At 43.2% G+C, this 27,157-nt stretch overlaps 1 protein-coding gene across 5 annotated transcripts in view; it reads right to left on the bottom strand.

The window, feature by feature from the left end:
- IL1RAP (interleukin 1 receptor accessory protein) overlaps positions 1 to 27,157 on the bottom strand; it is a 331,833-nt gene that overhangs the window by 236,853 nt on the left and 67,823 nt on the right. The window contains exon 1 of one of the 5 annotated variants that reach the window (XM_075340482.1): positions 5,731 to 5,910. The exons of 3 other annotated variants lie outside the window; for them this stretch is intronic. In XM_075340482.1, coding sequence (XP_075196597.1) covers positions 5,731 to 5,831 — 101 coding nt within the window. In that variant the 5' untranslated portion in view covers positions 5,832 to 5,910. Of the gene's footprint in view, positions 1 to 5,730; positions 5,911 to 27,157 lie in introns of those variants that run through there. One more of the 5 variants, XM_075340483.1, reaches the window with a different exon arrangement.

Below are 27,157 nucleotides of genomic sequence, written 5' to 3'. Positions count from 1 at the left end.
TAGCCATACTTGTTCAATGACACCAGGGCAACAATTTTTTGCTAAAATAAATTAAAATATGTCTGGCTGACCTCTTTTCAAACAGTGATTGGGAACAATTGTCTCAATTGACCGTTCTTGAATTTTTATCAGAGAATAATTGTTCTGGTTGATGTAATTCATTAACATGAATCTAATGCCTTAAGACCTCATGCACACAATAGAAAGATGAGAAATGAGCATCTTTGAAGGTACTGCACACATAGTCCATCTGGATTTGTACTTGGCAGGTTTCCACCTTCTAAAGCCTCCATCTGTTGTAAAATGAATATAATCTCCCATAGACACAATGGCTCATCAAAGCAATCATGCCAGAATTCTGGAATAAATCAACATTTTTGCAAGAGACAGATTAGAGCAAAAATGTTGCAACTTTTGGCATTTTAACACCTGTTTTGTCCCGCTCCGCCAAAATGGATGGACTTTAAGTTAGTCAGGGTTGAGTTGCGGCGTGCCAATGCCCGCTTGTAAAATTCACAACGCACAGTTTGCATGCCGCAAATCTTACTCTAGTGAATGCATGGAGTAAGATTTGTGGATCAAAAAAAGAAGGCACACTCCCATCACTCATCCTTTTAATATATTGCAATCATATTATATATTACTGTGAACTTGCAATTGCTCATTTTGCCCTTCTACCCAGTAAATTCTTCTCTTTACTCTGCTCTATGTAGATACAGGAAGTCTCTTGTACCTGCACGAATCATTCCCATCTTCAAATCCTGATCCAGCTGCTCCACTTCTCCCCTCTGCCATTAACTTTTGCAGCGATGACTCATGCAGTGAAAAGTGACTGTTTCTACTAGAGCTTAGGAGGATTCAGCTAGTCAGTTTTTAATCACGTGATTTAATAGACCTAATGGAAAACGGAAGAATTAACTGTATACAATGGAAAATTGTAAGTACACAGGGCTGTATAAGATGACTACAATATATTAAGAGGATAAAAACTTTGGTGTAAGTGCTTCCTTGAGAAGCATGTATCTCTTAATCCCCTCATCCCCGAGAATTTCCCCTTTATAACCAGGCCATTTTTTTTGTGCCAGTACACTCCATGTAATTGGAACTACTTTTGAGGTACAGTGCAAAGCTGAGAAGGAATGCAGCACCATAATGGACTTTAGAATTTGTGGAATGGTTTGTGTGCCAAGTCACACTGGCAGAGCCTCTGAGGTGCTAGAATAGCAGAAACACGCCACAACTGACCCCATTTTACAAACTGCACCCCTCAAGGAATTCATCTAGGGGTACAGTGAGCATATTGAACCACAGGTGTGTTATAAAATTTTATACTATTGGGCGGTGAAAAAAAAAAAAAAAATACATTTTTACCACTAAAATGTTGTTTTAACCCCGCATTTCCAAATTTCAATATGGGAATAATTAAAAAGACCCCATAGTGTGTAACACAATTTACATGTGACTGTACAGTACTGGTTGGCCACTCAGCAAGGTACGGGAGGGAAGAAGCATCATTTGTCATGTGGAGCACAGATTTCCCCAAAATAGTTTTCATACTCCATTTGCAGAGACCCTAAGAGAAGAAACTCCCTTAACCCTAGAACGCATACCTGGGACTTTGCAGACCTGCTAGGTTATTTGTTTTCTATTGTAGATTTCTATGGTTGCGCGTTCTAGGGTTAAGTGACTATATATTGGAAAATACACCCCTCTGGGAACCCGTCTATGGGTGATGTGACTATTTTGTCTCTGCAAAACACCCGTGGAGTTAAATGCAGTTATGGTTGCAGAATTAAAAGTTGCAAATAAGCACTTGTAATGCCCATTACATTGTACTGCCCATAGTGTCCAGCTCGTACTTATGGAGACAAACACCCAGCAAATTTAGCGGGATCTCCTCACTACAATAATGAAAAACATGTGGGCATTAACTGTGGTTTGGACACATTGTGGTGCTATGTAGGGAAGGGGACATTTGGATTTAGGACTGCAGATTTTGCAGGATTTCTTCTTGTAATAGAGCAATAGCACTTCTCAAGAACCTTTGTGCTATCAATGATGTGGAAGCCCCCTATATTTCCGTTAATAGATGATCAAAGTGAGTGGGGACTTGTTTTTTTCTGGGTTGAGCTGAATGCCATTTGGTGGCAATTTGGGGTACAGAATATTTTAGATCAGTTCACATTTATCATGTGCTCTATGAAGAGCACTTACATTAGGGTTTCCATCTACATCTCCGAAATATGTGATTCAGATGAAACCCCCGACGGATCCATTCAATATTTAGGGACGCAGCAGAATTACTCTGGACTCCATTCGGCCTCTGTTCAGCTGTGTGCTTCATTCAAAAGGTGCACAAAACTGTTGTTGAGCACATTTTTTTGCACTCCTAAAAATACGCATAAAAAGATGGACACTACCATCCCACAGGCCAGAAGGGAGTTCAAAGTTACTCCATCTGCCTCACTACAGTGAATTTTCATTTGGGAATTTTGTCTGAATCCCATTTTTTCAGAGATTTATACATAATCTTAGGTGTAAGTGCTTAGAGCAGAGAGCAGGATAAATGTGAGCTGAGCCTTACTGCTATCTTTGGGAGGCAGAAAAAAAACAAAATCAAACAGCAGCAGGAGAATTGGCTTTATTATTATTTTTATGCCATTCACCTTGCGGTATGTGATAGGGCAGCTTTATTTGTCAAGTCAGTACAATTACAGGCATACCAGATTTATATATTTGTTTTTAGGTTTGGCTAAACAAAAAACTTTTTTTTTTTAACAAGATAAGGGTTTTTTGCATCACTGAATTTTGAAGGCTATAGTTTTTTTTAGTTTTCGGCCAACAGAGTCATGTGAGGGCTTGTTTTCTGCTGGATGTGTTTGAGGATTTTTGGTACCATTTTCGGCCACATAATATTGTTTGATCACATTCCATTCCACTTTTTGTGAAGCAGAATCAAGAAGAAACAGCAATTCAAGTTTTGGGGGTTTTTTTTTACGCCATTCACCTGTCGCAAAAGTGATAAGATTGCTTTAATCTTCGGGTCGTTACAATTACAGTGATGTCAGATTATATATATTTTTTTGTTTTACATCATTAAAAGAGTGATAGTTTTTTTAATTTTTTTGCTGAAGGAGCTGTATAGCAGCTTGATTTTTGAGGGATAAGATGACATTTTCAACAATATCATTGTTATTTCCGTATAACTTTTTTATGAGCTGTATGATGAAGATACAGTTTTTGCTACATTTTTCATTTTTTTTTTTACGTTGTTCACTGAAGGGGTTAACTAGTGTGACAATTTTATAGATCCAGTTGCTCTGTGGGCGGCACGGTGGCTCAGTGGTTAGCACTGCAGCCTTGCAGCGCTGGGGTCCTGGGTTCTAGTCCCACTAAGGACCACATCTGTAAGGAGTTTGTATATTCTACCCGTGTTTGTGTGGGTTTCCTCCGGGTACTCCGGTTTCCTCCCACGCTCCAAAAACTTACTGATAGGGAATTTAGATTGTGAGCCAAAATGGGGACAGTGTTGCCAATGTATGAAAAGCGCTGTGGAATTAATAGCACTATATAAGTGAATAAATATTATTATAAATATTATATTGCCCCGGACGTGGCAATACCAAATGTGTGTACTTTTTTTAATTTATTTTGTTTTTATATAAATCTAAGTATTTCAGCATATGAGAAGGTAGAATCATGGCACACACTATTGTGCAAAAGTGTTTGCTTTATTATAAATACATAAAAGGTGAACGGGTCCGAGACCAGACACTGGCACTCCGGCGGTTCTATTTTTACACTTTTTTTTTTTTACATTTTTTATTTAGTTCCTTATTTTGTCCCATTTTTTATTTAGCTGCTTTGTGGCAGCTGTGAGCTGTCATTAACCCATGATTTTACCCATATTGCCATTGCACCAGGGCAATTGGGATGAGCTAGGTAAAGTGCCGGGATTGTCGTATCTAATGGATGCAACAATTCTTGGCAACTGCAGGCTGCTATTTTTAGGCTGGGGGGGCAATAATCATGAGCCTCCCCACCCTGAGAATACCAGCCCCCAGCTGTTGGCTTTATCATGGCTGGGTATCAAAATTGAGGGGGACCGCTCACTGTTTTTTAAAATTATGTATTTAAATAATTTTAAAAAAGTCGCATGGGGTCCCGCTTATTTTTGATAAACAGCCAAGATAAGCATAGGGGCTGCAACCTGTAGTCGTATGCTTCATCTGTGCTGGATATCATAATGTGGGAGAACCTCATACCAATTTTATTTATTTTTACAGCACTATATACTGTATAGGCAGACAGCATCTGTGATTCCAAGCAGTCAGGCACTCTGTCACATAGGTGTGGGGGCGCGGTCTGACTGTAACCAATCATAGATGTAGGGACTGCCGGTGCGCAGGGGAAGCAGTGCATATGCATGAGGAATAATGAGCGGCCCCGGAAGTAGTGTTATAGCCGCCTAGAGACTGGTAAGTATAATGCACCTGCTCCTATCCCCCTAGCCCTTTCCACAATTTTAAAGCACACGATTTGGATCCCCTAGACTTTTTTGGGGATCGGCATCCGAGCAGATATACCGGCTTTTTTTTTAGTCATGGCTCATCCCACTGCAGCTCTGCCAATCTTGGCAACATTGTCCAGGACTGACAAACTACAAAAACACCAATATTTTAGAGCAGATTCTTGTGCAAAAAAAAATGTGTAGCATTTTAAGGTGTTTTATGCCAGAATTCTGTCTAAAACACTTAATGAATCAGGCCCATAAGACACAGAATTTGACTAGTAAAAGTAAAAAAAAAAAAAAAAATACAAGACCAAAAGCATTACCTCGCTGAACTTTTGTCCCTGCCATCAATAAAAAAAATGTTAGTTTAAATGAATGAGAATTACAGAATCCACCGAGTCTTCTGCTAATGTCATGAAACGTTAGACAAAATCCATTTAAAGTCGAAATCCCATTAGTGAAATTCCCAAATAAATAGGTTAGTGATCATTCAATTAACCTAAATAGAAACATTAAAGAAGTTATCCACTATTCCACATCCCCTTAATAATGGGCCAAGGGAGGTGAAAAAAACCCCTAAATGGATCCTCACCGTTTTCATTGTTGAAATCAAACACAGTAAGCATTTGTCCCATTCACTTGCACAAAACCAAGAGCTTTCTGCCCAATCAATGGGATATATGCAATCTGCAATGTGGGGTAACACTTTTATATCTGTATACAATGAAATTCTCCTATTCTATCCTATTCTATACTTACTCTTCACAAAAACTAAATTAGGAAGCAGATACAGTCAAAAGTTAAACTTTCCACCACTTTACTACTCTTAGATGCCTGGAAAATAACATAGTATGTTGCTATAAATGCTACATTATCGTCCCCGCATCTATAAGTAGGAGGGTGACATCTGAACCATGCATTTATAATCAAGCCCCGCGGTTATAGAAAAGCTGTGACTATGTCACTTCTCCAAATTATACATCTCTGCCAAATTCTAGAAGAAAGTCAATGTACCAAACCTATGCCAGTGTACCACTCTGCAAACACGGCAGACTTTAGGAGGCTTTTAGCTTCTGTTCTGGAAGAGAATAGTTCAGCATTACAGTGGTCACTGTGCATGATCTTACGGAAATTGGAGGACATTTTTTAGGTTTACATTAATTCATTACGCTACATAGAGCTGTGAAGAGAGGTAATAAAGATCTTAGGAGACTTACTCTCTGCTCAGCAGCAACACTGTTGGATTTCTGCCACAGATGAGGAAAACAGCACCAGTGCCAGCCAGCGTCTGTCTCCATACTGTGGGTGAGTGCCTCATATGGTTTCCTTTCACACCTTCATGGATCACAGACGCGCTCTCCTTGTCACATACACACAGGTGCAACGCAGTAGAGTCCTGTATACGGCACAAAAGGCTTCACAGCAATGCAATCAAAGCCCAGGGTTTTCGCCTGCAACTAGCCATGGAAAGCAGCCAGCAAGCTGATGTTTCTCATGACAGTCAAGTCATTTTATAGAGGTATTAAAGCCACAGACCGTGACAATCAGTAAAAACTGCTGACCTCAGCGCAACTGAAGGGAAACCTGTTTGTGAAATAGCAGCACTTCCACGGTCTCTTCTTCCCAGCAAAAATACAGCGGGGCTGCAATAACCATGCATTAACAAAGCAAGATAATCCACAGCGTCATAAATAGAACAACAGAACCCCATAATGTACAATCACTGTCATATCGGCAGAGCCAGCAGCCTGGCAAATAGTAACGCCGGAAGTTTCCAAAACATGTCATTGCCTTAATTCAGTATAGTAAAAAGTGTATGTATGTATGTATGTATGTATGTACAGTTAGGTCCAGAAATATTTGGACAGTGACACAAGTTTTGTTATTTTAGCTGTTTACAAAAACATGTTCAGAAATACAATTATATATATAATATGGGCTGAAAGTGCACACTCCCAGCTGCAATATGAGAGTTTTCACATCCAAATCGGAGAAAGGGTTTAGGAATCATAGCTCTGTAATGCATAGCCTCCTCTTTTTCAAGGGACCAAAAGTAATTGGACAAGGGACTCTAAGGGCTGCAATTAACTCTGAAGGCGTCTCCCTCGTTAACCTGTAATCAATGAAGTAGTTAAAAGGTCTGGGGTTGATTACAGGTGTGTGGTTTTGCATTTGGAAGCTGTTGCTGTGACCAGACAACATGCGGTCTAAGGAACTCTCAATTGAGGTGAAGCAGAACATCCTGAGGCTGAAAAAAAAAGAAAAAATCCATCAGAGAGATAGCAGACATGCTTGGAGCAGCAAAATCAACAGTCGGGTACATTCTGAGAAAAAAGGAATTGACTGGTGAGCTTGGGAACTCAAAAAGGCCTTGGCGACCACGGATGACAACAGTGGTGGATGATCACCGCATACTTTCTTTGGTGAAGAAGAACCCGTTCACAACATCAACTGAAGTCCAGAACACTCTCAGTGAAGTAGGTGTATCTGTCTCTAAGTCAACAGTAAAGAGAAGACTCCATGAAAGTAAATACAAAGGGTTCACATCTAGATGCAAACCATTCATCAATTCCAAAAACAGACAGGCCAGAGTTAAATTTGCTGAAAAACACCTCATGAAGCCAGCTCAGTTCTGCAAAAGTATTCTATGGACAGATGAGACAAAGATCAACCTGTACCAGAATGATGGGAAGAAAAAAGTTTGGAGAAGAAAGGGAACGGCACATGATCCAAGGCACACCACATCCTCTGTAAAACATGGTGGAGGCAACGTGATGGCATGGGCATGCATGGCTTTCAATGGCACTGGGTTACTTGTGTTTATTGATGACATACCAGCAGACAAGAGTAGCCAGATGAATTCTGAAGTGTACCGGGATATACTTTCAGCCCAGATTCAGCCAAATGCCGCAAAGTTGATCGGACGGTGCTTCATAGTACAGATGGACAATGACCCCAAGCATACAGCCAAAACTACCCAGGAGTTCATGAGTGCAAAAAAGTGGAACATTCTGCAATAGCCAAGTCAATCACCAGATCTTAACCCAATTGAGCATGCATTTAACTTGCTCAAATCCAGACTTAAGACGGAAAGACCCACAAACAAGCAAGACCTGAAGGCTGCGGCTGTAAAGGCCTGGCAAAGCATTAAGAAGGAGGAAACCCAGCGTTTGGTGATGTCCATGGGTTCCAGACTTAAGGCAGTGATTGCCTCCAAAGGATTCGCAACAAAATATTGAAAATAACATTTTTTTTTTGGGTTTGGTTTATTTGTCCAATTACTTTTGACCTCCTAAAATGTGGAGTGTTTGTAAAGAAATGTGTACAATTCCTACAATTTCTATCAGATATTTTTGTTCAAACCTTCAAATTAAACGTTACAATCTGCACTTGAATTCTGTTGTAGAGTTTTCATTTCAAATCCAATGTGGTGGCATGCAGAGCCCAACTCGCGAAAATTGTGTCACTGTCCAAATATTTCTGGACCTAACTGTATGTATGTATGTATGTATATATATATACATATATATATACATACATACATATATATATATATACATATACGCACACATATACAGTCATATGAAAACGTTTGGGCACCCCTAATAATGTTACCCTTTTTTCTTTATAACAATTTGGGTTTTTGCAACAGCTATTTCAGTTTCATATATCTAATAACTGATGGACTGAGTAATATTTCTGGATTGAAATGAGGTTTATTGTACTAACAGAAAATGTGCAATCCGCATTTAAACAAAATTTCACCAGTGCAAAAGTATGGGCACCTATTTCAATTTCTTGATTTGAACACTCCTAACTACTTTTTACTGACTTACTAATGCACTAAATTGGTTTTGTAACCTCATTGAGCTTTGAACTTCATAGGCAGGTATATCCAATCATGAAAAAAGGTATTTAAGGTGGCCACTTGCAAGTTGTTCTCCTATTTGAATCTCCTATGAAGAATGGCATCATGGAAATGGAAGAACACGTACAGTTCTTGTTAAGCCCAGGAGTGGCAGGCAAAGAAAAATATAAGAAAGAGAGAAGAAGAATGGTGAGAACAGTCAAGGACAATCCACAGACCACCTCCAAAGACCTGCAGCATCATCTTGCTGCAGATGGTGTCAATGTGCATCGATCAACAATACAGCGCACGTTGCACAAGGAGAAGCTGTATGGGAGAGTGATGCGAAAGAAGCCGTTTCTGCAAGCACGCCACAAACAGAGTCGCCTGAGGTATGCAAAAGCACATTTGGACAAGCTACTTACATTGCGGAAGAAGGTCCTGTGGACTGATGAAACAAAGATTGAGTTGTTTGGTCATACAAAAAGGCATTATGCATGGAGGCAAACAAAGCACGGCATTCCAAGAAAAGCACTTGCACCCACAGTAAAATTTGGTGCAGGTTCCATCATGCTTTGGGGCGGTGTGGCCAATGCCGGCACCAGGAATCTTCTTAAAGTTGAGGGTCACATGGATTCAACTCAGTATCAGCAGATTCTTGACAATAATGTGCAAGAATCAGTGACGAAGTTGAAGTTACGCAGGGGATGGATATTTCAGCAAGACAATGATCCAAAGCACTGCTCCATATCTACTCAGGCATTCATGCAGAGGAACAATTACAATGTTCTGGAATTGCCATCCCAGTCCCCAGACCAGAATATCATTGAACATCTGTGGGATGATTTGAAGCGTGCTGTCCATGCTCGGCGACCATCAAACTTAACTGAACTGGAATTGTTTTGTAAACAGAAATGGTCAAATATACCTTCATCCAGGATCCAGGAACTCATTATAAGCTCCAGGAAGTCCATCAGTTATTAGATATATGAAACTGAAATAGCAGTTGTAAAAACCCAAATTGTTACAAAGAAAAAAGGTTAACATTATTAGGGGTGCCCAAACTTTTTCATAATGACAATATATTATATATATATATATATATATATATATATATATATATATATATATATATATATATATATTATAGACACACAGTTAGGTCCAGAAATATTTGAACAGTGACACAATTTTCGCGAGTTGGGCTCTGCATGCCACCCCATTGGATTTGAAATGAAACCTCTACAACAGAATTCAAGTGCAGATTGTAACGTTTAATTTGAAGGTTTGAACAAAAATATCTGATAGAAATTGTAGGAATTGTACACATTTCTTTACAAACACTCCACATTTTAGGAGGTCAAAAGTAATTGGACAAATAAACCAAACCCAAACAAAATATTTTTATTTTCAATATTTTGTTGCGAATCCTTTGGAGGCAATCACTGCCTTAAGTCTGGAACCCATGGACATCACCAAACGCTGGGTTTCCTCCTTCTTAATGCTTTGCCAGGCCTTTACAGCCGCAGCCTTCAGGTCTTGCTTGTTTGTGGGTCTTTCCGTCTTAAGTCTGGATTTGAGCAAGTGAAATGCATGCTCAATTGGGTTAAGATCTGGTGATTGACTTGGCCATTGCAGAATGTTCCACTTTTTAGCACTCATGAACTCCTGGGTAGCTTTGGCTGTATGCTTGGGGTCATTGTCCATCTGTACTATGAAGCGCCGTCCGATCAACTTTGCGGCATTTGGCTGAATCTGGGCTGAAAGTATATCCCGGTACACTTCAGAATTCATCCGGCTACTCTTGTCTGCTGTTATGTCATCAATAAACACAAGTGACCCAGTGCCATTGAAAGCCATGCATGCCCATGCCATCACGTTGCCTCCACCATGTTTTACAGAGGATGTGGTGTGCCTTGGATCATGTGCCGTTCCCTTTCTTCTCCAAACTTTTTTCTTCCCATCATTCTGGTACAGGTTGATCTTTGTCTCATCTGTCCATAGAATACTTTTCCAGAACTGAGCTGGCTTCATGAGGTGTTTTTCAGCAAATTTAACTCTGGCCTGTCTATTTTTGGAATTGATGAATGGTTTGCATCTAGATGTGAACCCTTTGTATTTACTTTCATGGAGTCTTCTCTTTACTGTTGACTTAGAGACAGATACACCTACTTCACTGAGAGTGTTCTGGACTTCAGTTGATGTTGTGAACGGGTTCTTCTTCACCAAAGAAAGTATGCAGCGATCATCCACCACTGTTGTCATGGACGCCCAGGCCTTTTTGAGTTCCCAAGCTACCAGTCAATTCCTTTTTTCTAAGAATGTACCCGACTGTTGATTTTGCTACTCCAAGCATGTCTGCTATCTCTCTGATGGATTTTTTCTTTTTTTTCAGCCTCAGGATGTTCTGCTTCACCTCAATTGAGAGTTCCTTAGACCGCATGTTGTCTGGTCACAGCAACAGCTTCCAAATGCAAAACCACACACCTGTAATCAACCCCAGACCTTTTAACTACTTCATTGATTACAGGTTAACGAGGGAGACGCCTTCAGAGTTAATTGCAGCCCTTAAAGTCCCTTGTCCAATTACTTTTGGTCCCTTGAAAAAGAGGAGGCTATGCATTACAGAGCTATGATTCCTAAACCCTTTCTCCGATTTGGATGTGAAAACGCTCATATTGCAGCTGGGAGTGTGCACTTTCAGCCCATATTATATATATCTAATTGTACTTCTGAACATGTTTTTGTAAACAGCTAAAATAACAAAACTTGTGTCACTGTCCAAATATTTCTGGCCCTGACTATATGTGTATATATATATATATATATATATATATATATATATATATATATATATATATATATATATATATATATATATATATATGTATGTATGTATATATATCTATATCTATATATATCTATATATATATATCTATATCTATATATATCTATATATATATATATATATATATATATATATATATATATATATATATATATATATATTTCATTCATATACATACACACACACACACATCACAACCATCCAGGAAGTTGTCACATATACATCAAAAAGGCCCAAAAACTACAGGAAGCACTCCAGATTTCCATGCACAAAAATGTGCTTTATGGAGCATTTATGGAGCAAGATGGCAACATTTCAGTCTGTTGAACTGAAACGTTGCCATGAGGCTCAATAAAGTCCACTTTTGTGCATGGAAATCTGGAGTATTGCCTGTACTTTTTGAGTTTTATGGATGTATATGTGACAACTTCCTGAATGGTTGTGGTGAGGCCAGGCACCCAGTACCTATAGTTGTGGTGCTGTTCTATTTTTGCTTTATGTATAATATTATTACAGATCTCTACTCTAGATTCTGTTGGCAGAAGCTCATGACACATGATTGCCCCATAATCCTGTCCCCCAAAAAAATAAGAATAAAAAAATAAAAGTAAAGTAGAAAATTCTTATTAGTGGGAAAAAGTATTTTTTTTTCTCAAATTTTTTTTGTACAGGATTATGGGGCAGTCATGTTTCATGAGCTTCTGTCAACAGAATCTAGAGATGTTGTTTAAAGGGAACCAATCACCAGGATTTTCGTATATAACCTAAAGCCAGTGCTATACTGGCACTATCAGGCTGATTCTATACATACCTTTGGTGGTCAGCTCAGATGTATAGATTTTGAAATCTAAGAAAATAAAGTTTATAAAATCATCAGCTTCTGGAGTGACAGCAGCTGAGGATCAGATAATAGCTAGGGGGGAATTCATAATTATTCCCTCCCCCTGTTATAATTAGCATAAGTATTATACCTTCGACCTAGTACGACCTGTGTGAGGTCATACCCATGTGACTAGGTATCAGCTTTGTTGGCTGAGGCCCCGCCCCTTCCAGTCACATGGGTATGACCTCACCACAGGTCCTGTTAGGTCGATTGTATAATACTTATGCGAATTCTAACAGGGAGAGGGGATAACTATGAATACTCCCCAGATATAATTTCATCCTCAGCTGCTGTCACTGATGATTTTATAAACTTTACTTTCTTGTGTTTCAAAACCTAAAACATCCGAGCTGACCACTACAGGTATGTACAGAATCAGCCTGATAGTACCAGTATAGCACTGGCTTTAGGTTATATAGGAAAATCCTGGTGATTGGTTCTCTTTAAAGCTGCTAAAGTATAGAGAGCAATATCGTGGAGATGTCCATTTACTTCTATGAATGCTCTGTGACAGAGGTCATTATGCAGGGAGTAGGTGAGCTGTGCCCATCACTTACTTTGCTTATATAGCGCCATTAATTCCACAGTGTTTTACAGATGTGGTCATTACTGTACTCAATGGGGCTCACAATCTACATTCCCTATCAGTATGTCTTTCGAATGTGGGAGGAAACCGGAAAAAACCTGGGAGGAAACCCATGCAAGAGCATATAAACTCATTACAAATGTTGCAATAGTGCTAATCACTGAGTCACCATGCTGGCTATAATCTAGTGTTATCTAGATGTAGATGGTTTATGTCATTTTATTGCTGCTTGTGATAATGTGATTACAACTAAAAATGAAAATTGATTTCTACAAACAGGAATTGCTTAGCTATAATTAGGCTCTGTATGAATCAAGCCGCATACAAGGTTATCCTGGAAAAACACTTGCTTTATTCTGCTCAGGCAATGTTCCCCAACTCTGAGGACTGTTTTTTTCCAGCAGGACAATGTGCCATGCCACACAGTTAGGTCAATCAATGTGTGGATGAAGGACCACCACATCAAAACCCTGTCATGGCCATGCCAATCTCCAGACCTGAACCCCATTGAAAACCTCTGGAATGTAATCAAAGGAAGATGAATAATCACAAGCCATCAAACAAAGAATAACTGATTACATTTTTGCACCAGGAGTGGCATAAGGTCACCCAAAAGCAGTGTGAAAGACTGGTGGAAAGCTGTGATTAAAAATCATGGTTATTCCACAAATTATTGATTTCTGAACTTTTCTTGAGTTAAAACATTATTAGTATTGTTGTTACTAAATGATTATGAACTTGTTTTCTTTCCATTATTTGAGGTCTGAAAGCAATGCATTGTTTTGTTATTTTGACCATTTCTAATTTTCAAAAAATAAATACAAAATTTATTGCCTGGAAATTCGGAGACATGTCGTCAGTAGTTTTTAGAACAAAAGAACAATTTACATTTTACTCAAAAATATACCGTAACTATAAAGAGAAAAATCAGAAAAACTGTCAATTTTGCAGTGGTCTCTTGATCTTTGCCAGAGCTGTGTGTGTATGTATGTATGTATGTATGTATGTATGTATGTATGTATGTATGTATGTATGTATGTATGTATGTATGTATATATATATACACACATACATATACATACATACATACATACACACACACACATACACACACACACATATACATATACACACAGTAGAGACCAAACGTTTGGACACACCTTCTCATCTCTAGAACAACTATTAAAAGGAGACTTTGTGCAGCAGGCCTTCATGGTAAATTAGCTGCTAGGAAACCACTGCTAAGGACAGGCAACAAGCAGAAGAGACTTGTTTGGGCTAAAGAGCACAAGGAATGGACATTAGACCAGCGTAAATCTGTGCTTTGGTCTGATGAGTCCAAATTTGAGATCTTTGGATCCAACCACCGTGTCTTTGTAGAAAAGGTGAAAGGATGGACTCTACATGTCTGGTTCCCACCGTGAAGCATGGAGGAGGAGGTGTGATGGTGTGGGGATGCTTTGCTGCTGATACTGTGGGGATTTATTCAAAATTGAAGGCCTATAGAACTAGCATGCCTACCACAGCATCTTGCAGCGGCATGCTATTCCATCCGGTTTGCGTTTAGTTGGACCATCATTTATTTTTCAACAGGACAATGACCCCAAACACACCTCCAGGCTGTGTAAGGGCTATGTGACTAAGAAGGAGAGTGATGGGGTGCTACGCCAGATGACCTGGTCTCCACAGTCACCAGACCTGAACCCAATCGAGATGGTTTGGGGTGAGCTGGACCACAGTGGGAAGGCAAAAGGGCCAACAAGTGCTAAGCATCTCTGGGAACGCCTTCAAGACTGTTGGAAGACCATTTCCGGTGACTACCTCTTGAAGCTCATCAAGAGAATGCCAAGAGTGTGCAAAGCAGTAATAAAAGCAAAAGGTGGCTACTTTGAAAAACCTAGAATATAAGACATATTTTCAGTTGTTTCACACTTTAAGTATTTCATTCCACATGTTTTAATTCATAGTTTTGATGCCTTCAATGTGAATCTACAATTTTCAGAGTCATGAAAGTAAAGAAAACTCTTTGAATGAGAAGGTGTGTCCAAACTTTTAGATTTCGGTAGACACTTGCTGGAATCTGATAGAGAGCATGCACAGAATGATTCAGGCAGTGCTGAACTTGCTTAATATACTGATTATAGGCATGGTAATGTATTCATGCAGGTACCCCTTTGAAAAGTTTTTAAAAGCCCTTGTGTTTGATTCAGTATGGCACTCTGGCCCTTGCACCAAAATATGTTGTGCACACCTAATCCACAGCAAAGAAATCTAGCAAAACTGTACCAAGCAGTAGTGTAAATGATATATCACTGGAATCAATGTCTCTGCCCCTGTATTATGCTGCTCTCAGGTTACATAATAAAAACCTGCTGACAAATTCCCTTTAACAATGCCAGTTTAGTCACACAGATTCGTTATTAATAGGGGAGCTCTGCATTTAAATAGTGTCCTTTGCTGCGATGCAAGAAACATCAATAGGCTAGGTCCTCCAAATTGAGTGCTATCCTGGCTTTTCCTACTGAGTAATAGAGGAAGTTGTCGAATGAGGAGCCCATTTATTACATGACAATGGCCTAATAGCGTATTTTAAAAGGGACATACCGTATATATGCGAGTATAAGCAGAGTCTTTCAGCCCATTTTTTTATGCTGAAAATCCCCCCTCGGCTCATAGTTGATTGAGGTTTCCACAAAAAATTATTCTCACCTGTCTTCCATTCCTGCGGTATCCGTTCAGCTGCTTCTTGCAGACCACAGGCACATAGTCGCCTCCATGATCGCTTCCGGTTAACGGGGCTGCCGATGCTGTCATCACTTTACTTCAGTTGAATGCTTTGCAGTACCGCAAATCATTCAACTGAAGTAAAGCGATAACGGCAGCGGCCGGCACCATGCACTGGATGCGATCAAGGGGCAAGAAGGGGACCAGAATAAGAACATTAATAAAGGATGGAGACAATGATGGGCACATTACTACAGGATGGGGACAATGATGGCCACATTACGACAAGGGGACTATAATGAGCACATTACTACAGGATGGAGCTCAAGGATGGGCACATTACTACAGGATGGGTCACATAACTGCAGGATGGGCCACATTACATTAATTGGTATCTATTTTTATTTTTTAAATCTACCACCAGTAGCTGCTGCATTTCTCACCCTAGGTTTATACTTGAGTCAATAAGTTTTCCAAATTTTTTGTGGTAAAATTAGGGGCCTCAGCTTATACTCGGGTTGGCTTATACGCTAGTATATACTGTACCTAGCCAATTGGTTTCGATAATAAATTAGGCATCTTTAGTTGCTATACACCTAACAACCTATATTGGAGGAGGGCAAAATTGTGACAAACCAAATGAAAAATAAAAAAAATTGCAAAAAAAACAAACGTTTGTGCCTATAAATTGCTTTATGGCTCATGTACACGACCATATTTGGGCTAGGGCGTATCTAATGACTTCCAAATACTATGGTGTTGCGTTGAGACTTGAGACCTACCAGAACTGTGGAACAGTTGCAAATGTTTCCAAATATGTTAATTTTTCTGTTGCCAATCACAACTCATTTGCCATAGAGTTTCACACATGTTGCAGGCGACTTAATTTGGCTGTTTGTTATAGCAAATTCGCAACTCTAAAATACGCATATGACAGCAAGTTTTGGAAAACTTGCACAAACATTTTTCAGTCGCCACTTGCCTGAGAATGGTAGTCGCGCTCAATAGCCTAAGGCCAAAATAGAAGTGTATGCTTAGCACAAAATTGTACGGAAACAAGGAGGTAATAAAGAGGCATTACCTATAGAAGCATTGTAGGGAATGGAATACAGTGGAACCTTGGTTTACAAGAACAATCTGTACTGGGAGTGTGCCTGTAAACCAAGTTACTCGTCTGGCAAAGCAAAATTTCCAATAGGAAATAATGCAAGCTCAGACAATTCGTTCCACAGCTTGTTCAATGTCCCATCCTGGTCCCCTATTGTGCCATTCCACACACGCACAAACATGCTCAAACACACACATTATGCTCGCCTTACCTTCCGTTCCCTTGCCGGCCTCCTGGTTTTTGTAGTCCGCCGGTACAGGATGTGTATCGGGTAACCATCGAGTCCGATGCCGTTGCTTCCGTTGCTAGCGCGCTGACGTCGAAGGCATGAGCCGCTTGCCTCTTATTGGTCAGCGCGCTGCCTTTGAGAAGCGGCTGACAGTGGAAGTTCCTGCATTGTTACAATGGTTACCAGATACACATCCTATACCAGTGGACTACAAGAACCAGGAGGCCGGCAAGGAAACGGAAGGTAAGGTGAGCATAATATGTGTGTGTGCGCGCGTGTGCGAGTGTGTTTGTGCGGACTGCAAGAGCGGGTCAGAGCGCGGTGAAACTACGGAACTGGAAGTGTGTGCGGTATTTGCTCGTACAGCAAAGCTTGCTCATAAACTGAGTTACAAATTTACAGCAAGCTTTGCTCGTATAGCAAAATACTCGCACACAAAGTTACTCGTAAACCGAGGTTCCACTGTATGTCACTAATATGGTGCGGTGCGTAGGATCTGTTCTGTGCATAACAACTTAGGTTCACACTCACTCATGATGAAGGAACCTTGGGTACGTAAGGAATAATAAATGCATGAGTGATAAGAAACAGCTACTTAGAAATGAAGTATATTCACATAGAAATCCCACTGGATACATACTCTCTAGGTTGTAAAGTAGCAGAGATACGTAAATGACCTTCTTAGAAATCATACACATATTTACTTGTTATCACGCCTCAACAGTTTTGCTTGGTCTGCGTTTCAGCTATTACAAATTTCAACTTAATAGTCAAAATCCAATTTAAATGCAAACCTTAAAAAGGAGTGTACTGAATATAACATATAGCGGCTTTAGTTTAATTACTGCTCTCGGCGAGGGTTTAGATAACCGTATGAACCACCGTCTTATGTTTATTCGGTACCTGAAATTGACCAGCGGAGACTCGGTAATTAGTCACTTCTTATCAATTAGTGTGCATGCTCCCTCATTCTCGTGAGCAGTTTTGAGAAAATAAATCACCTGCTTGAGGAAATCCATTTTAAACGTTAGGTAGAATAGAGCTAATTCTAAAGGGCGGTATCATCCTTTCTACAGCAGCTCTAATGCTTGCCGCACATACTTTGCTTGTGCTTTCTTTCATAGCTCTTATGGCTTGTCTCATGCCGTGTCCATCACAAGGGAAGAGCTAAAATCATATCAGTCGTTCCCTCAAGCGCTTTTTCTTCAGCTTCCGCCAACATCAAGAAATGATGCGATTACACTTAATCAGAATCGGGGCAGGAACAAGCAGTGAATTTCTTGTGTCTGCCCACTGTTATCTGCTTCTAGATGTAAAAAGAGATCTGCAGCTTTCAGGGAAAACAGTTTAACCCATATTAACTACACTTGTAATAAATCCAATCCAGGCTCTGCTTTATATCTTCACAACAACGACGGTGGAGAACAGCCATGTCTCATCTCATACAGTATTGTGCCAGGAGTCACTGCTATTGATCCCCTGTAGCAAAGCTTTATTGGCAGTCGGCGGAAGACAATTAAGTAATAGCGGTCTGTGTTGTAAATGAGATAAATGCACAGTATCTAGAGCAGTGCCAAAATTTGGAGAATTAATTACTTGCACTTTTTTATAAAGGGATGATTTTTATTTTAATAAACCCAGACATCGTCCAGCTGGTTACACTGCGGGAGTCCCACACACAGGACCTTCACAGAATAGACTTCTGGAAACATCATCTACAAGGCTGGCTGCAGTTCATGTGGAAAGAGCATGGCATAATAAAAATTTAAAGGGAACCTGTCACGTATAAAAACGCTATTAACTTGCAGATATGGGGTTAATCTGCAGGTTAATAGCATTTGAATCCTGCCCCCACCTGGCAACGTTCGGGTTTCAGTCACGGGGGCGGCACCTGTGCAGGTTCAGTCACCGCCCTGTGTATGGAGAGTGACAGCTGTAACCGTGTTCACCACACTGACGGACAGCCGAGTCTAATGCTGAGCGGTAACTGAACCTGTGTTGGCGCCACCCCCTTAACAGAAACTGTAAGGCTTCCGGGAAGATTAAAGTTTAAAGAACTTTTCTGTGCATTCATTAGCATGTTAGTACACCTTCAGGGGCGTACTAACATGCTAATGGAGCCGACTGGCAAGGGGAACTAACGCCCAGGGGACTAGTCCCCGTGCTCATTAGCATATGGTAAAAGAGCTTTAGAAATACTTTTTCTAAGGATCTGTTTATCTATGCTAGTGTATACAGGTATACATGGACAGTTAGGCAGAGATTAGCAATATACACCCAGAACTGCTCATGGTACTGGGTGCATAGTGCACCTGACAGGTTTTCTTTAAAGCCAGATTCAGATGGTCATACTTTTGGTTGATGTGCTATATATATATCCTCAAGGTAACCACTCTAATCCAATAATAACCATTGTGCCTGTGCACACCAATGATTTTACATATGAAGTGATGGCCCTTGTGAATAAATCTACATGGTTCATTGGCGCACACAGACAAAAAATGCCACCTGTGCAAGAACAGTATATGGGCCCTTTTCAGTCTAATAACTCATCAAAATTCACAATTCCAATGGTTTCAAGGTAGAAATGGGTCCCCCAGCCCTTTGGCCACTAATGATACGTCGCCCCTATCTAGTTTGGCCTTCTATGGATCGAATAAGTGCATGTAAAGGCAGACAATCCCTGCACCTGCCTGCTTTGCAGATGGGCATGTGACGCCCTGGGCAAGCCAGGGGTCACAGGTCATCACACCACCACACCCTACACCCCAGTTAGGAACACCTAAGCTACCTAAATCCTTGTTGCCTTCCTCCAGGGGCTGATGTTCACACCAGGGGGTGGGCCAGGCGGTTGGCTCCGCCAACCGAGGAGTACACAGCCCTGGAGGCGGGAAGAACCAGGAGATGAGTTTAGGAGGAGGAAGTGGAAGGAGGTGAAGATTAGCTCAGGGGGAGCTTGAGTGAGGAGCTAAGTGAAAGTGAAGTAGTAGTGGAGCAAAGAAGAAAAGAGTAAAAGTGAGAGTAGAAAAGCCTGAAGTTGGTCCGGCTGTGTGCCCCGGACTGAGACAGCAAGGTCAGCAGACGGCGGTGACTGTCTGGAGGGGTGATTGTTCGGAAGTTCCTGGAAGGACCGCGGACGGGTGGTGGCCCGGCGGTCTGGAGCAGTGTACAAAGGACAGTCAGCACCAGGGCAGGGGCCTCTCGGACCCCGGCAAGGCTAGGAGTCGCCATAATTTGCCAAATCCATCAGTGAAGGGGACGGCTGTCTCCCAACAACCAAGTCCCGATTGAAGGCAACAGCCCAACCATTAAAACAGAGACACCACCACCGCCAGGGCACCAGTTTCTGAGGGCCAGCGCCTGCGGGCAAAGAGTAGAGCTCCTCCGGTCCAGCTTGAAGCCGGGGAGCGGGTTACCGGTGGGAACCCATCGCTACCAACACAGGAACATTAGGTGCAGGACAAAGGGACATCACCGTCACCTACTGGGAGAGCAAGTGCAGCCGTCCGTGGGAACCGTCTTTCCAGCCGTGTGTTTTACCGAAAACTGTGTCAACGTCTCAGGCTGAGTGAGTACCACAGTGCCGCAAGGCACAGCGCTGCCCCTGCGTCCCTGCACCCCACCAAGCCCTGCATCTCCCACCTCCACACTGGGCCCCGGGATCACCAACCCCTACCCACGGAGGGGCAACACAACAACTGGCTGCTCCACATCATCACTCCCGGGATCCCCATACAGAGCAGCGGTGGTGTAACCGTGGGTGGTGTCACGGACAATATACTTTATCCCAAAACCCAATCCCCTTTCACTCACGGGCGAGGAGCGCCGCTCGAGACCCCCGGGATCCGGCCCACCGCTCGAGCCACCACTGAGCAGCAGCAGCCGGACCCGAGCAGAGCGGTGAGCGCAGTGCTGACACAACTTGGCGTCACGAACAGGATCTTACCGCTCTGCCGTTGGGTAGAGGTGCGCCTTGTGACCGCCGGAGGTATCCGGCTGAAAAATTTCGGAAGTCACCATCTTTGGCGCGAAAAGTTCCCGCTCGAGCGTCTTCTCGAGTAGCAGAGGCGAGAAGGCCAAAACCCCGCCCCAAGTGAGGAGGGGCCGAAAAGAGCTAAGGGGGACGCGATGGCGGCTGGCTGCATGTGAGAGCAGCTATTAAGCAGGGACGCCAGGACTCTGCAGACATCTTGTTCCTGGGAAAAGCTGCCAGCAACATGTGGATGCCGTCCCGCGACACCGTAGCCCCCGCGCCAGGAACCGCGGCGTGGGTGGAAATCCGGACCACGCAGCTCTACCAACGGCTGCAGGTCAAGATGCAGCTCCTCATGGAGGAGTGGGAGGCCGACATGGCGGACGTTATAGCAGCCGTGCGGAGACGCGAGGAGGAAGCGGAGGAAGGGAGGGTGAGAGACCCACGCCCCGATGCCCTGGAAGGGCCGGTCATCGCGGCTGCGGGACCCGGTCCAAGCCCTCTCCCCCCACTGCCTCCCTCGCCACCCGTCTCGGAGGCCGTGACCCCGCCACTAGGCCTGCTACCACCGCAACCGGTAGCAATACCCAGCGTCCCCGCCCAGGCGGGCCGACCTGTAGCCGGAGCCCGTAGTCGACCGGAGGTGTTGCCCTGGAAGGTCCCAAAGACTGAACCGGAGGCATCCCCTGAAAAGTCCCCCGAGCCGAAGCTGATGACCCGCTCCGAGCCGAAGGCCCAGCAGTGGAAAGCCCCTATGCCCACCCCCCACACCTCGGCTGAGGTAGCGCCGGGTTGTTGCTGTAAGGCAGCGCCCAAGGCCAAGACACCGCGGGACCCACCGCCCAGATTCCTGACAGTGGGCAACGTCCAGAATGTCCCACGGGGCCCAACCCGTGCGCCGGAGCTCGCAGCAGCGCCATATTGGGATAGGGAGCCGGTACCGTTGGGCCTAGAGATCGGTGAACGGGAGAAGAAAAAAGCCGAGCTGGTGGCCCGAGCGATAAGGGAGAAGGAGAATCTTCGCCAGGCCACGTTCCGCGTCCGGGGCCCGCTGTACGTGGGGCAGGTGAGGCGGTTTGATGTCCGCCGGGGCTATGGGTTTATTTATGAACCGGGCCTGGAGGCCGAAGTGTTTGTAGCCCGGCGGGATGTAAATGCCCACCTGCCTGAAGAACATCCCGGCCGCAACCTGATGCCGGGTGACATTGTCCAGTATACCCGGCACTGTGGAGAGAGGGGGTGGTTCGTCCTGGATGCCAAACTGAGGGACGGCCAGGAGGGTCAAGTGAGTCCTGCACCCCCTCCCTCGGATGAAGCCGGCTACCCGGAGTAGGGCGGCGGATGCCCGCTGCAGCAGCACTGTGTGAAGTTATGTTTGAAAAGTTTGAAAAAGTTTAAAGTGATGATAAGCAAAATGATTACCGTGAAAGTCATCTGATTAACCGTGATTGAACCGGCCGGAGCCGGCACCGTTGTCCCCGTAGGGACCGTTTAAAAAAAGTTTTGCATGAGGAACTGCTCATGGACAAGCCCGAGAACTTGCAGGGCAACCACAAACGTTAGTGGCTTGTAAATAAGTTGTTTACCGTTACCGTTTCCGCATTGCCGCCTCCGGAGAGGCAGGTTGGAGGGAGGGCCCTCAGCAGAGCAGGCTGGGGCCCAGCCACCAAAGGAACCGGTGGCTACCCTCTGGAGGGGAAGGACAGATCCCGCTCGGGTAACGTGTGCTGGACTTGGGGACAAGGGGTGCTGCCTGGGTTTTAGGGGCAGCATCAGGGCCAGGTTGCTTGGGTGGGAGAGAGCGGAAACCGTGACCGTGAACCGTTTTGCAACGTTTAAAGTAAAGTGCCTCCCTTTATGGGAAGAAGTAATAAAAATGTATATATGTTACCGTTTTACTTTTATATATTTTACAGAAAAATAAAACCGGTGTTGGACGGGCAGCCCGCGGACGGTCTGCATTTTGCTAAGGGGGAATGTGACGCCCTGGGCAAGCCAGGGGTCACAGGTCATCACACCACCACACCCTACACCCCAGTTAGGAACACCTAAGCTACCTAAATCCTTGTTGCCTTCCTCCAGGGGCTGATGTTCACACCAGGGGGTGGGCCAGGCGGTTGGCTCTACCCACCGAGGAGTACACAGCCCTGGAGGCGGGAAGAACCAGGAGATGAGTTTAGGAGGAGGAAGTGAAAGGAGGTGAAGATTAGCTCAGGGGGAGCTTGAGTGAGGAGCTAAGTGAAAGTGAAGTAGTAGTGGAGCAAAGAAGAAAAGAGTAAAAGTGAGAGTAGAAAAGCCTGAAGTTGGTCCGGCTGTGTGCCCCGGACTGAGACAGCAAGGTCAGCAGACGGCGGTGACTGTCTGGAGGGGTGATTGTTCGGAAGTTCCTGGAAGGACCGCGGACGGGTGGTGGCCCGGCGGTCTGGAGCAGTGTACAAAGGACAGTCAGCACCAGGGCAGGGGCCTCTCGGACCCCGGCAAGGCTAGGAGTCGCCATAATTTGCCAAATCCGTCAGTGAAGGGGACGGCTGTCTCCCAACAACCAAGTCCCGATTGAAGGCAACAGCCCAACCATTAAAACAGAGACACCGCCACCGCCAGGGCACCAGTTTCTGAGGGCCAGCGCCTGCGGGCAAAGAGTAGAGCTCCTCCGGTCCAGCTTGAAGCTGGGGAGCGGGTTACTGGTGGGAACCCATCGCTACCAACACAGGAACATTAGGTGCAGGACAAAGGGACATCACCGTCGCCTACTGGGAGAGCAAGTGCAGCCGTCCGTGGGAACCGTCTTTCCAGCCGTGTGTTTTACCGAAAACTGTGTCAACGTCTCAGGCTGAGTGAGTACCACAGTGCCGCAAGGCACAGCGCTGCCCCTGCGTCCCTGCACCCCACCAAGCCCTGCATCTCCCACCTCCACACTGGGCCCCGGGATCACCAACCCCTACCCACGGAGGGGCAACACAACAACTGGCTGCTCCACATCATCACTCCCGGGATCCCCATACAGAGCAGCGGTGGTGTCAACAGATCACCACAACCGTGGGTGGCGTCACGGACAATATACATTATCCCAAAACCCAATCCCCTTTCACTCACGGGCGAGGAGCGCCGCTCGAGACCCCCGGGATCCGGCCCACCGCTCGAGCCACCACTGAGCAGCAGCAGCCGGACCCGAGCAGAGGGGTGAGCGCAGTGCTGACACCCTCCTCCCCGCCCGCGACAGGCATATGGAGCCCAAAGTCACATCCGCAATTTGCAGACGTGTATGGCCAATTTTTTTTTTTCTTGCGACTGTCTATAGCAGGATGTAGCCACCGAAATAAGCAGGATTCTGGATTAGCACTGTTACATTATCAGGTACCAAACCCGACCTTGAAACATATTGCATGCAATTTTAATAAACATTGTTTTATGTAACACTTTTCGGACTGTGGTTTTAATCTGAAGTGACAGATTACTTTGGTGCCTTGAGCACACATAGGAACATCTTAATTATGTCACACAGCACTTTAATCAATTCTGGAGATTAGATAAAACAAAGGTTTAACTCTTTGGCTACTTATTTAAAAATATATTCGAAAAGAAGAATCCGTTCACAAAAGATCAACTACCCAACAGGTAAGCATGTGGTGGTCCCGGTATAATGTGTGGCAGTCACACAGAACTGCGAGGGAACAATACATTTTACTAATTCTGAACAAATCTTAGAAGCTATGGTCTTTGTGCAAATGAGAAGCGGAAGGAAAACAACAGGACGTAATACTTAAAAATCAACCTTGAAATACTTCAAGAAGTTGGTTTCAAATGTTAAGATTTTGAAATGTCCTTCACTCCGGAATATCTTTATTGTACTTGAAAGACGACCAAAGAATATTTGGATAGAAGTGTTTTCTAAAAGAATAAAGCAAGAATACAAAGAAATGTTTTTTAGCTGCAATGTCTGCCAAAGGCTGCGTTACTAGTATTAACTGATCAGATCATTGAACGGATATACCCCAAAAAATGTTTTCCCACTTTGAAAACTTCAGTACAAAAACAACAAATAGTTCATTAAAATTTACAGCTATTTTTTTCTTAACCCTTTCACCCCCCTAGCCTGTTTTCACCTCTCTGACCAGGCCAATTTTTTCAATTCTGACCAGTGTCACTTTATGTGGTAGTAACTCTGGAATACTTCAATGGATCCCGGTGATTCTGAGACTGTTTTTTGTGACATATTGTGCTTTATGTTAGTGGTAAATTTTGGCTGATATGATTTGCTTTTATTTATGAAAATATAATAAAAATTGACAAAAAAAATTTGAAATTTTTTTCAATTTTCAAACTTTTAATTTTTATGCCCTTAAACCAAAGTGGTTAATAAACATTTGCCATATGTCTATTTTACATAAACATTATTTTTAAAACATTTTTTTTACAAGTTAAAAGTTCATCAGCAAGGTCTCATTTTTCTAACAAAATTTACAAATCCATTTTTTTAGGATAGGGAATCACATACACCTGAAGTGACTTTGAGAGGCCTATCTGACAGAAAAGACTCAAATGTGACACCATTTTTTAAAAACTGCACCCCTCAAGGTGCTAAAACCCACATACAAAAAGTTTATTAATAGGGATGATTGAATATCACAAATATTCGTCAATATTTGGCATTGCGAACATTCAACGAATAGGTCACCGCTATGCGAATATTCGATGCGCAATGTAAGTCTATGGCAAGCCCGAATAGTTGCTATTCAGCAACTATTCGCGTTTCCCATAGACTTACATTGCGCATCGAATATTCGCAAATAGTCGAATAGCAGCGACCTATTCGTCGAATATGGGTGTAGCAGAATATTTTACGTATTCGATCATCACTATATTATTAACCCTTTAGGTGCTTCACAGGATTGAAAATGGGGAAGAAAAATGAAAATTTTAATTTGTCCCACAAAAATGTTAATTATTCCCAAATTTTTCATTTTCATAAGGTTAACAGAGGAAAATGCACAGTACAATTTGTTGTGCAATTTCTTCTGAATACAGTGATACCCCATATGTGGTGGAAAACTAATCTTTGGGCGCATGACAATCCTGTGAAGAGAAGTAGCACCATTAGACTTTTGGAGCACAAAATTGGCTTGAACAGATGGCGGACATAATTTTGCATTTGCAGAGCCCCTGATCTGATGTGCCTAAATACATGGAAACCTCCCACAAGTCATCCCATTTTGGAAAATATACCGTTCAATTTATCTGGAGGTGTGGTGGGCACCTTGAATCAGTGCTTCACAGAATTTGATAACGTTGCGGCGGAAAAATACTAATCACATTTTTCTCACAAAAATGTTGCTTTGGTCTCAAACGTTAAATTTTCACAAGGGTAAAAGAAGAAACTCGACCAGACAATTTGTTGTGCAATTTCTCTTGTGTGTGCCAATACTAGTCTACATGTAGTTGTGAACTACTTTTCAGGCTCAGTACAATGCTCAGAAATAAGGAGTGCAATATTGCAGTGCAGATTTTACTCATATTGTTTCTGGGTGCCATGTCACATAGGCAGAGCCCTTGAAATGCCAAAACAGCAAAAACCCCCATAAGTGACCACATTTTACAAATTACATCCCTCAATTAAAAAATATAAGGGGGCAATGATCATACTGACGTTACACCACAGGTGTGTCACAGAACTTTGTACCATTGGGTAGTAAAGAAAAAATAATTACATTTTTACCACAAACATTTTGCTTTAGTTCCAGATTTTATATTTCTCCACATGGAAATGGGTAAAATTGGCACCAAAATGTGTCACACAATTTCCGCTCAATGCGGCAATACCATAAATGTGGCTGTAGAGCACTGCTTAGCCACATGGCAGAAGTCAGGAGGTAAGGAGAGCTTATTTGACTCCATATTCAAAGCCTCTAAGTGCCAGAAAAGCAGAATCCCCCCTCACGTGATCCCATTTTGGAAATTACACCCCTCTGTGAATTTATCTATACGTGTAGTGACAATTTTGACTCCATGGGGTACTTTGCACGCTATGACATCGCAAGCCGATGCTGCGATGTCGAGCGTGATAGTCCCCGCTCCCGTCGCAGCAGCGATATCTTGTGATTGCTGCCGTAGCGAACATTATCGCTACAGCAGCTTCACACGAACTTACCTGCACTGCGACGTTGCTCTGGCCGGCGACCGGCCTCCTTAATAAGGGGGAGGGTCGTGTGGCGTCATAGCGACGTCACACGGCAGGTGGCCAATAGAAGCGGAGGGGCGGAGATGAGAGGGACGTAAAGATCCTGCCCCCCTCCCCTTCCTTCCGCATAGTCGGCGTTAGACGCGTTGACGCAGGTAGGAGATGTTCCTCGCTCCTGCGGCTTCTCACACAGCGATGTGTGCTGCCTGCTGGAACGAGGAACAACATCGTACCTGTCACTGCTGCCAAATTATGGAAATGTCAGACCCTA

This window comes from Anomaloglossus baeobatrachus, chromosome 3 (genome assembly GCF_048569485.1).
Source record: "Anomaloglossus baeobatrachus isolate aAnoBae1 chromosome 3, aAnoBae1.hap1, whole genome shotgun sequence".
NCBI classification, from domain to species: Eukaryota; Metazoa; Chordata; class Amphibia; order Anura; family Aromobatidae; genus Anomaloglossus; species Anomaloglossus baeobatrachus.
This window is presented reverse-complemented; position numbering and strand designations above follow the sequence as displayed.